Source organism: Epinephelus lanceolatus, chromosome 16 (assembly GCF_041903045.1).
Source record: "Epinephelus lanceolatus isolate andai-2023 chromosome 16, ASM4190304v1, whole genome shotgun sequence".
Taxonomy (NCBI): Eukaryota; Metazoa; Chordata; class Actinopteri; order Perciformes; family Serranidae; genus Epinephelus; species Epinephelus lanceolatus.
In genome coordinates, this window is record NC_135749.1 from 26,111,391 (window position 1) to 26,123,664 (window position 12,274).

A 12,274-nucleotide genomic window follows, 5' to 3' on the forward strand; every position below is an offset into this window, starting at 1 on the left:
GATGCCCTTTTTTGGGGGCAGCTTCGCTGTGGGGTGTTTCTGGCTGTAGGGTAATCATAGTAAGAAAGGCTTACCTTTGAATAATTAACAAAATGAGGCACTTTGTTGGAGATGTTTTTTTTTAAGTAGTTAATGAGCCGTAAAGCAAGGCGTCTGCTTTCAACTTTTCAGACAAAAACACTTGGTAATGGATCCCAGGAGGAATCTTTGTTTCAATGTATTTACAGTATAACGAATGAAAGACAAAACCACAAACTCCCTGTAATTATAACAGAATGGCATGACTGACACACTAATTGTATTTCAAAGAAATAGTTCAACACCTTATGAAATGTGTTTACGCACTTTCTTGTGAAGATTTAGATTAAATTAATGCACTATGGTGTCTGTCAGGAGATGATGAGCTTAGTGTAACATAAGGACTGGAAGCAGGGGAAACAGCCAGCTGTGCAAAGTTTGAAAAATCTGCATACCAGCATCTCTGAAGTTTAATTAACATGTTGTTTGTCTAACCTGAGAACAAACATGCAGTCAAAATGAAGGTGGTAATGAACCGTGAAGCAAGACGTCCGCTCTTTTTCACAAACAAAAGACGCATGCACTAAAAGGTCCCGGGGGTCTTTTCAAAAAAGTATATATTGAGGTATCATTTAAAAAACTGAGGCTATTTTTAATAATTCACCTTAAAGGGGAACTATGCCCATTTTCCATATTCATACATGCACCTCCTGTGGTCTAAAACACTCCAAAATTATTAGTTGATTTGAACAATTCTCTCCCAAAATCTAAGTGTGCTAAGAGTGCTAAAACGTTTGTGATGTCATCAAGTTTAAAGTCTGGAGCTGCTCCATAGACAATGAATTAGGAAAGATATAGATGACATTGAGAGCACCCAGGGGAATGTTCTGAGTGTATGTGTACATTTTCTGTTTCAGAACTGAGGACACTAGAGTAAAGCTCACTTGGGTACAAAAAAGAGAACAAACTGTCCACAAAATTGGTCTTTCATTCATGTAGCTCCAGACTTCATATAAGTTTGAGACTCAGGGCCTGTGTCCACACAGCATTTTTTCTCAGCAGTAGCGCTTTTTTTTTTTTTTTTTTTTTTTTTTTAGTTGTTCCCAGTGAGGAGAGAGCCTATGCAGCCGCCTAGAGAAAAAACAGCGCCTAACAAAGGTAGAGAAGATCATTTTTTGGAAGCAGATTGGCCAGCGGACACTGAATGTTGCTGCTGAGAGTTGTGCTTTTATCACCATTGGCTTTGTAAATTTGTTGTCAATTGTGTAGTCAACCCTCCATTAATGTAGCATCATGTTAGCTACCTAGCTCATGTTAGCGTCAAGATATTGTTGTCATAGAAACATACCCAGACACAGCGCATCATTTAAATAAAGAGCTGGGATGAAGTGCTTACCAGCACCTTGCCACCGCTTTTCTGCTGAAGAAAAATGCTATGTAGACACATGCCTTGGTTTAGCCATAACCTAGCATTAAGAGGGTCCATGTCATTGGTCCGACAGCCCATTGGTCCGACATCCCATGAGTCCGACAGTCCGCGGTGCTGAACGGCTCCCGGCGAGCGTATTTCTGCCTTGATGGTGCACCACGGCCGGCTCTGGGTCAGCTGGGAAAGGTTTGAGGCGGAGCAGGCTCACGGCTTATGTGTTTGCCACTTTGTTTTTCATTTTAACCCACACCATGATCTTTTCCTGACCCTAACCAAGTGGTTTTTGTGCCTAAACCTAACCAGACCTTAACCACAGGGCATCATGATGATTTTGGAACAATGGGACTTCGGAACAATGGGTTTAATATGGTCGGAACAATGGGATGTCGGACCAATGGGCAGTTCCCGCATTAAGATTGGAAACGAGGGAAACAGTCAACCACTCTCTCTCTATATAAGTTCAATAAGCTGTCCACTAACACCTTTGAATCTCACAAATTAACATTTTTTAAACTTTAGATGGAGCCAAGCTGGCTGTTCTACCCAGTTTTCAGTCTGTATGCTAAAATATGATAATCCTAGCTTCAGATAGGCTACTTAACACACACACATGAGAGCGATATTGATCTTCTCATCCCTCAGAGAGAGAGACAGTTTCTCCAAATGTCAATGTTCTTTAAAGTTTCTGTATGTGACATTTAGAGCATTAATGTACACGTTTTGGTCATGGACTTTCCACGTCCACATACAACATGCAAGGTACCCTGGGTGCGTTGGTTGTTGACGTTCTGGGACACTGTGTCAAGCTCTGCCTGTTGCATTGTCTTCTTTCAACATACACTTACATTTTCATGGGAAATTTTTCGTTTACATACAGTCTCTTTCAAAATAAACGCACTATGTTGGTACAACACCACAAATTGACTTTTTTCCTTCAACAACAAACACGTGGTTAGGTTTAGGAAAAAAAGAACAGGGTTTGGCCTTAGAATCTTATGGGACACAAACAACGCTCTCTCGGGTGAAAGTCAGTATTTGTTTGACCCATCCACGACCCTTCCCACCTGTCCCACTTGGACTTGCGCCGCCTTAACTTTTGTCCTTGTCCCGCCGCGTCTCCCCCTGATGCCGCCAGGCATCGTTTAACTATAACGGCAACCAGCCACGTATCATGCCGACTTAGGATGCCTTTTATCATTGGTTTCTGACGCCGAAGTCACTGCCCAAGCGCCAGATGTCGACGACTTCAGAGTGAGACTGGGCTCCTGATTCAGCCACCTCCATGTTGAGAACCGTGTGCAGACAACTTATATGCTGTGAATTTCGCAAGTATTTTTGAGATACTCAACCAATCACATAAATGGTTTTAGGGTGAACTGAATTGAATCACATTAGAGTGTAGAGTTCAAATTTTCCAGGACTACCACTACCAATTTAGATTGCTCAATTCAGACAAATCTGTTGATCAATCAGTCAGTAGTTATTCTAATGTCGAACAACTTTGAAAATAGCCGCCATTTTAACATTGCTTGTTTTGTTTGTCCAACAGTTCAAAATCCTAAACTGTTCAATTTACAGTTATCTATGACAGGCTCTATGTGATTTGATTTACCAAGATAGTTCTTTCATTTAAAAAAAAAAAAAAAAAGACCCAATAAACATAAAAAAAACAAGTGTGACTTTACAACAAGATGGCACACACTGTTGAATATTAGGCCACAATGTTTATTCAGTAGTGTTGTTTCAACTTATAGGTACAATACTGTCAGCTTTTGTAAGACTAAAAAAAAGTTACCATTACAGTCATCCATGCTCACAGAATGCCAGTCAACTCGTTTACACCCCTCCTTTGTGTACACACCCGCCACATGCTCACCTTGAGCAAGTACATTTCCAAATGGTAGGCACTTTGAAGGTTTAAAACATTTGTGAATATACATTTATATATATTTATATATCTTTTCATATACTAATAAGCAATTGGACTCAAAGGTCAGGTCTCTAATAAGAGAGAAAGAGAAAGAAAACTAAAAGAGTGAAGAAAAAGAGGAAACAACATGATGTGGCCGTGGTGGAGGAGGTCTGAGAGGAGGGCGGGAGTAGAAATACTGTGAGTCTTTGGGTTTTTCAGTATAGTTCAGTACCTTGCCGTGCTATGACATGAGCGGACAACAAAGAGGGGGAGAAGAGGATGGACAACAAAGGGGTCACAGACAGATTGGAAGAATATGAGGGATGGCGATGCAGAGGGATGAACAGCTTCATGTGGGTGTGACGGCATCTACTGTGTCTACTTCACGTTACTGTACAGCTGAAAAAGGCAACTTCACAAACCTGCCGGACAAAACACGTGCGTCTCTTCAGAGCAAGTTCATGTAGACGCAACATAAAAATTAAAAAAAGACAGTAACTTGTGGTCATGTGAGCGTAACCTTCATTTGATCTAGCTACGTGGCTATGTTGCAGCCTTATATTTCGTAAAACGCAGGTTTTCAACCTGGTAAACAACCTCATCTCTCAGCAGAAGCTTTTTGTAATGCCTGTGCTGACCACTAAAAAAACACAAGTAGCCCTCAACATGAGTGTCTTGTCAAAGACTATTCAGAACACAACACTACATTTTCCGTGCAGCCTTATTTATCAATCCCTCTGAGAGAAACTTGGTTTTCTAGAGGGAGGGTTTGGGTGTTGTTTGCTGCGGAGGTATGCACACTGCATGTGGGGATTTGGCCCTGGCCTGGTGTGTTTGTGTCCAAGCAGTAGCAGGCCTTCAGTGAGCAGATCTTTGGGCCTAAAGCGTCAACACTGGGACGGGGACAATAACAGCACGCTACACGGGTGGCTCCGTGCAGCTGAAAAAGAGTGAGTCTAGGGAGGTGGGGGTTGACAACTCAACTGGCCGTGCTCCAATCTGATTAAAAAGAAGGTGGCTGAGTGAGGGAGGTTAGGGTAAACATAGCAAGGGGGGAGGAGATATTAGGGTGAAAGGGTGCTAGCAGAGTTTGGGTGCAGTCACTAAACTCAGGGGACACATCGGGGAGCGAGGCGGTGGCTACGGGCCAAAAACACCACAAGCCACAGAGAAGAAACTTCACCCCACGTATACTCAAAGCTGCACGACAGCAGTGGGAAGCAAAAGCAGTGAATGTGCAATGTGAAAGAGAATGCCTTCAAATAGAAAAAAAGTTCAGCGAGACAAAAACAACAGAAGTGAGATTTGTGATTTTTCTTCGAGCCCTGACACACTTATTTTTATCTTTTAAAGACCTGTTCCTGGTATGTAAATAAAACGCTGTCGAAAAAAAGAAGACAAGGCTACACCAAGAAGAGAACAAACAAATAAACAAGACATGATGAAACGCTCACGGTTGACTAAAAAACTGATGTGAGAGCAAATAATAAACATTGTAACCTGAAGGGAGAACATTTACATTGACCGTTAACAGCGTTAATATGAAGACCAAAGAGCTTCATCAAAACTACAAAGGCATTTTTTTTTTAACATCAGAGAAAAGATAAATTAATGTAATACACCTTTAGAGATCAACAACAGACATGCTAGGACAAAATAAAAAGAAAAAAAATGAAAGCAGGATTGATACAGAATAATTATATTCAATTATTTCCACTTTTAAATTTTTTCCTTTACAAATAACATACTGCTACAGTTAAAAGTAGTCAGCGACTAGAAACAGCTCCTTTCGACAGAAGACTGATGCGATTAGTTTCCTCGTCTTTACAGATCCTGTTTTTTTATTATTTTTTTCAGCCTTTTCAAATAATACACAAAATGTTTAAATACACTGAGATTTGCCATAAAATGAGAAATGCTTGGTTTTCATTTTTTAAAAAAAGAAGAAAGTAAAAGGTCTTAATTACAATACTCTATGCAAAAGCTTTCCTTTATGCTATTTTTCCTTAATCAGCTTGAAAACGTTTTGTTGTTTCTTGTTGGGTTTGAACGGGTTTGCTGTCGTCTCGGACTGTGTTTCTGACAGTCGCTCGCGATCCTGCTGATCTGATGATGGGAGGGTTTTATGCATAAAACTCCTTGGTTGGGGCCTTCTGATAGGCTGCGCCGGAGGGTTTCCTCTCTCCCAAATCATAGCTGCCCTCGTCCTTCTTCCTCATGCGGTAGACCAGGAGGAGGATGAGGAAGATGGCGAACAGGAAGCCGATCACACCGCCTGCAATAACAGCTGGGAGAGGCAGAGACAGAAAAGAAAGGTAACCATCAGTGCTCAGAAAATCAGTGTCTACTGTGGAACATTATTTTCTACTTCCAAGACAAGGTGACATCGGCTAGTGACAGATTTCTTGAGGCAGGCTACTGGAGGTTTTTACATTACATAGCCTAAACTGCTACATGTAGCTACATGCTAACGTCAGAGAACCATGTAATTTTGGTTGCCAGTGTTGTTCATTTCTCCCAAAGTTTGGATCATATTCCTGCAGGAACATGTGCAGCTGTGTTTAGAAGCTTTTAATGGGGATTTTTCATGGTAGAAAGTGCAGCTTTACTTCATTACAGTCATTCCCCAGCAGCAATGACGATGCAGAGACACTAAGATACAGAAGTCCCTGAAACACCGACCAGTCAGAGCAGACTGGGCTTTTTCGGTAGGGGGTGAATACATGTGTATTCAGGTGGACAGTATGAGGAAAATTAAGGTTTTTGAACATGAACGCATGTAAATATGTTTTAGCAGAAGCCCAAAATACAAGTATGAAGCTGAAAATTAGCATAATAGGTCCTCTTTAATCTTGTCTTGAAGAAAGCCCCTCTCATGAACTGAGCTGCTTCTTCTAAAATAAACCGAACCTTGTGTAATCAATTACAACACAGTTTATTTTAGCAGCTGTATCAGCTATTGTTGCAACGAATTTCAATATCACAATGTACTTCACCAGCAAATGATCAAAACTGAGGTCTTAAATGTGGTGAGACCAAGTGGCACTTGTCTCAGCTGAATGTTATAATCAATGCAATTGCTTCATGTCAATGGAAAAAACCCACAATCTGTCTCAAGAGATTCAAACTCAATCATTTTCTGAGGTTCATTTCACTTCTCCTAATGCCTGTTGGTGAGTTTAAAAGTTTGTGTTACGTTTAGGGGGTATTAGGACTCCGATCCTTGATTGGTACACAAAGCTGTGTTGTCCCTAATGGCGTTTGATTCGACACGGTCTGTATTCCAATCACTGAGTGCCGACTGAGGCTTTAGAGGAAAAAGCTGATGGCACTGGTTCCACTGCTTAACAGTCGGGCAAATAAATCCAATGGGGACAAGCAAACAAACAACAACAGTCCAGCGTGGCTTGAACTAAATCCTGTTTCTGCTCCTAAACTGGCTGATAAATCTCATCGGAAGACGGATATATTGTCAGCAAACACAAAAAGTCCTTTGCTTCTGAGGGGTTCGTCTGGTTGGTTAGGAATGGAATCTTATTTGTAGCAGATTTTATTTGTATTTATTTATTTGTATTAATTACTATTTGTATTTGGGCAGATTAATAATTTAGTGGCCTTATGTTATCAATACAATACCTCAGCAAGCACTACAGTACAGCATATATAAATGCATACGTTACAAAAGTAGCAGATACAGAATAAAAGCAGTGTCATGGATGAGGCAGTGTGATTACTCATGGTTGCAAGTTTGGTTTGCTTTAAGCCATCTGGTTTCAAACAGCTTTGTACATTCACTTGTTTAATGTGATTTGTCATTTTTGGAGTGAGTCTTTGAGATTTCACTTTCTTTCTCATCAGTCACGTCACCATCTGCTGGCAAATTAACTTGAGTGATTCTACAGTAGAGTGTTATAAGTCTTTTAGTTTGGTAAATTAAGGCGTGTGTAGAAAGAGAGTGGAGGGGCAGCACTGATGTCACACAGGTGTGACTTGTTCTTGGTCACTGATTCAACACACCTGGGGGGACACCGGAAGAGCCTTGGATAACATGTTGAGTTGCGCCATGACAGTCCTGTGAGGGTGAGCTGTTTGATTTGTTGTTTCGGACTCTGGTTATGGTTACTGGTTATGTGACCATACCTGACAAATGTCTCTGTTAGACTGAAACGCTGATCAGTTTAAGTCAATTTGTAGGGAGCTGTCAGTGCAGTTTTTGATCCAGCACCTGTATATGTTTTTGGAATGTGTGTAGCATACACGAAGTTATTAAACTACCATACTACAGGCCACAGACAGGCCAAAAATATCTGCCCAGGCTGTAATAAAGGAATTCTTCACCTCCCAAATAATCATTTGTATATAAGTTATTCACCCAGTTTTATGTTGAATTCATGAAAAAAAAAACTCTTCCTGCACTTTTAAGTTTTAAAGGGTTAGTTCAAATTCACCGATGCTACACAGTAACACAAACAAACTCACAGACTGAGGCAGCGGTAGACAAACAGCTCCGTGTTCAGCTAGATAAAATTACTGTTTTTGTCAATGGAGTCTGGCTTCAAAGTAGCACTGAGTACCATTCACATCTGAACCGATACTGGTACGGGTTGAGATACCTCTAATTTGGTACTGGTGCCCAATGGTACCTTTTTGCTACTTTCTTCTGTCTCTGTCTGTCTGCTTGTATGCATATGTGTGTCTGCTCTTCTAGCAGTGCTAGAAAAGACCAGATGCCGAAATACTTGTGGAAGATCGGTGTTGCAGTGCTAGTTTTGGCTCGGTAGGAAACCTACAGAGCGGCCTACGGAGCAACCAATGAGTTCTGTGGTAGGCCTCGGGCGCTTTTGCCCCCTGTCTGAAGTTTAACCTGATGGCTCCTTGCTTCCAGGCTTTGGAGCAGCTTCGTGGCACTTCCACCTCTTGTCTTAACCCACATTCTCACTCAGATGCTCACTCAGATACCGACATTTGGCATGATTGACGTTGTTACTTGGTTATGACGACGTTATTCTGTGTATACCCTTAAAAGCGCAGAGTTAAGTACCCAACCCTACTTTGAAGAGAGCATAGATAAGCTAGATAGATAACTTTCACTTTCAGTTCAGTTTTAAATAGTAAGGTTTGAGCAAAAATGCACGTGTCTGGGAAGAACTGCACATAAGACTGGATAAATGAGACTTGGATTATACTGCACGAGTTGTGTGAGAGTTTGTAAATGGATGTTTTGATATAGTTTTGCTGTTGCTACATGTGGTCAACTATGACGTCAGTTCAAAAAGAATTTTGTTTGCATGTGAGAAAAGCAAAGCGTTCCTCACAAATTCAACGTTGCACGGCATGAGTAACTCATACAGATGGTGATTTGAGGGGTGACGTACAGTACAGGCCAAAAGTTTGGACACACCTTCTCATTCAATGCGTTTTCTTTAAGTTCATGACTATTTACATTGTAGATTCTCACTGAAGGCATCAAAACTATGAATGAACACATGTGGAGTTATGTACTTAACAAAAAAAGGTGAAATAACTGAAAACATGTTTTATATTCTAGTTTCTTCAAAATAGCCACCCTTTGCTCTGATTACTGCTTTGCACACTCTTGGCATTCTCTCCATGAGCTTCAAGAGGTAGTCACCTGAAATGGTTTTCCAACAGTCTTGAAGGAGTTCCCAGAGGTGTTTAGCACTTGTTGGCCCCTTTGCCTTCACTCTGCGGTCCAGCTCACCCCAAACCATCTCGATTGGGTTCAGATCCGGTGACTGTGGAGGCCAGGTCATCTGCCGCAGCACTCCATCACTCTCCTTCTTGGTCAAATAGCCCTTACACAGCCTGGAGGTGTGTTTGGGGTCATTGTCCTGTTGAAAAATAAATGATCGTCCAACTAAACGCAAACCGGATGGGATGGCATGTCGCTGCAGGATGCTGTGGTAGCCATGCTGGTTCAGTGTGCCTTCAATTTTGAATAAATCCCCAACAGTGTCACCAGCAAAACACCCCCACACCATCACACCTCCTCCTCCATGCTTCACAGTGGGAACCAGGCATGTGGAATCCATCCGTTCAACCTTTTCTGCGTCTCACAAAGACACGGCGGTTGGAACCAAAGATCTCAAATTTGGACTCATCAGACCAAAGCACAGATTTCCACTGGTCTAATGTCCATTCCTTGTGTTTCTTGGCCCAAACAAATCTCTTCTGCTTGTTGCCTCTCCTTAGCAGTGGTTTCCTAGCAGCTATTTGACCATGAAGGCCTGATTTGCGCAGTCTCCTCTTAACAGTTGTTCTAGAGATGGGTCTGCTGCTAGAACTCTGTGTGGCATTCATCTGGTCTCTGATCTGAGCTGCTGTTAACTTGCGATTTCTGAGGCTGGTGACTCGGTTGAACTTATCCTCAGAAGCAGAGGTGACTCTTGGTCTTCCTTTCCTGGGTCGGTCCTCATGTGTGCCAGTTTCGTTGTAGCGCTTGATGGTTTTTGGGACTCCACTTGGGGACACATTTAAAGTTTTTGCAATTTTCCGGACTGACTGACCTTCATTTCTTAAAGTAATGATGGCCACTCGTTTTTCTTTAGTTAGCTGATTGGTTCTTGCCATAATATGAATTTTAACAGTTGTCCAATAGGGTTGTCGGCTGTGTATTAACCTGACTTCTGCACAACACAACTGATGGTCCCAACCCCATCGATAAAGCAAGAAATTCCACTAATTAACCCTGATAAGGCACACCTGTGAAGTGGAAACCATTTCAGGTGACTACCTCTTGAAGCTCATGGAGAGAATGCCAAGAGTGTGCAAAGCAGTAATCAGAGCAAAGGGTGGCTATTTTGAAGAAACTAGAATATAAAACATGTTTTCAGTTATTTCACCTGTTTTTGTTAAGTACATAACTCCACATGTGTTCATTCATAGTTTTGATGCCTTCAGTGAGAATCTACAATGTAAATAGTCATGAAAATAAAGAAAACGCATTGAATGAGAAGGTGTGTCCAAACTTTTGGCCTGTACTGTATTCCTTTAAGAAGCCCCACCCCCCCCCCACCCCCCGTCTGTCCAGCTTTGACCCTGACTCTCCTCGCTACTGCTCCTAACTCGCCGCATGGCCTTATTTCACTCTCCCTCACAATTATGCTGCTATGTGCTTCTTTATAGCTTCCTAATCTGTTTAGGGTCTCTCCTGGTGCTATCTGCCCTCTGCTCCACTTAAGGTTTCCACATGTTGACTGTCACAGCCCCATGGGTAACGATCCTGGCACACAACCAGCTGCCAAGCTTCGAGAAGCGATAACGCACTGCGGAACGAATAAATGAAAATTAGATTATGGGCAATTATTTTTATAGAAGTCATACGGGAGATGAAGAGTGATGGTTATAATTTAGAAGAAGGGTAAAGAGAGTGAGGTAGGGAAGGCAAGAAGGGAGAGGTGAGCGGTGACCCAGGTATTTAGACTCTTTTTTTTTCTGTCACAATCCAAGAACAATATGCAAAAGACGAAATGAGACTATCAATAGGAGAGACATGTGAGCTGAGTTCTCATCTAACCGATGCTGTCCTGATTTGTCCTTGTTGATGCTGTTCCTGCATATTGCCAACACCAGATGGATATCACAACAAAGTAAAAGTGAGGTGCCAATCAATGTTTGCCTGAGACACGTAGGGAAAGAGAGACAGCATCAGAGAGCACAGTGATTTCGAGTCAGATAATTTCCTTTCCAGCCTCTTTGATGTATTCAAAGCGACACGCATACACACTTGAAACACCCACAATGCTGTGAACTCTACAAGGTCCCACGGAGGGAAGCAGATGGAGTTTATTAAAAATAATTATTTTGAGAAGCAGATTAGGTGGGAGACATATGGGAAAATATTTCCTGGATTTTTCAAGACTAAGATGTTTACCAGAAATATGCTGATATGTAATGTATAAGAATTTGAGAAACATTAAGACAGCAAATTAAATAACGATCCCAAAATGCATCAAAGACTTTACTGGTGGAGAATAAAACTAAAAGGATACTTTCATTATGGGCTGAAATATTAAAGGAACATTTTTAATGCTTTCTTGTTAAGAGTTGAGGCCTGTCAATATTTTGCATCAAAACTTTTCATACTGGCAGTGATGTAAATTTGCAACAACGGGATCCCATTGACCCAGAGCAGCATCTGGCCGTCTGTCTTAGGTAAGTAGTTGTACAGTCTAAGCTACTGTGAGCAATTTTATTGAATTTCCTTTTAGCTAATTGCTCTGGGTGAATTTGAGTTTTCTTTGGCATAAACTGTGCTTTTATTGTGAAAAGTAAGAACTGAAGGAGTGGATCTGGTATGCGCTGCCTTTGTCAAGCTTGGAAGTTTGCCATCCTGGTTCAGACTACAGCTGGGCTGTCTCTAATACCAGCGCTGGGGCTTCAGAGCTTCAGTTGTAAATGCCCATGAATATTTGAACTTCAACGAGACGCGACTGTCCTGGTCTCAGGTTGGTATGACTTAGCGTTGCTGTGTTTGTTCGAGAGAGTAATAGAGAGGAGAAGGAGAAGGTGGAACGTGGACTATTGTACACAATGTTTCTTTAAGTTGTTGCTTTCCTTCCAGTTTCATTTTCATTAGCTCTTTCATTCGCACTTTCCTTTCATTTTCCTCCACAAGAAAAGACAGAACAAAAAAACATAGCATTCAAACACTTGGACGTTGATGACCATGGCAATGATTAAAGCTTCGAAGCATTTGGGTCAGCCCTTAACTACAGAGCCTCTGTGTTGCTGTTTCATAATCCTCACATAATAGCAGGAGGAACCAGCTAGCCTGGCTTTGTCCAAGAGTAAAAGCATTCACCTAGCAGCTCCTCTAAAGCTCACTAAATAACAACTTATACCTCAGCTACATACCTGCGTCCAGTCTTGGAACTAAGCTCAACTAATCGACT

The 12,274-nt window shown here is 41.6% G+C and overlaps 1 protein-coding gene across 1 annotated transcript in view; it reads right to left on the minus strand.

Annotated features, from left to right (window-relative positions):
* Positions 1-3,151: 3,151 nt before the first annotated feature.
* sdc2 (syndecan 2) overlaps positions 3,152-12,274 on the minus strand; it is a 63,916-nt gene continuing 54,793 nt past the window's right edge. Inside the window, exon 5 of the mRNA XM_033637577.2 lies at positions 3,152-5,646. Coding sequence (XP_033493468.1) covers positions 5,483-5,646 — 164 coding nt within the window. The 3' untranslated portion in view covers positions 3,152-5,482. The remainder of the gene's footprint in view (positions 5,647-12,274) is intronic.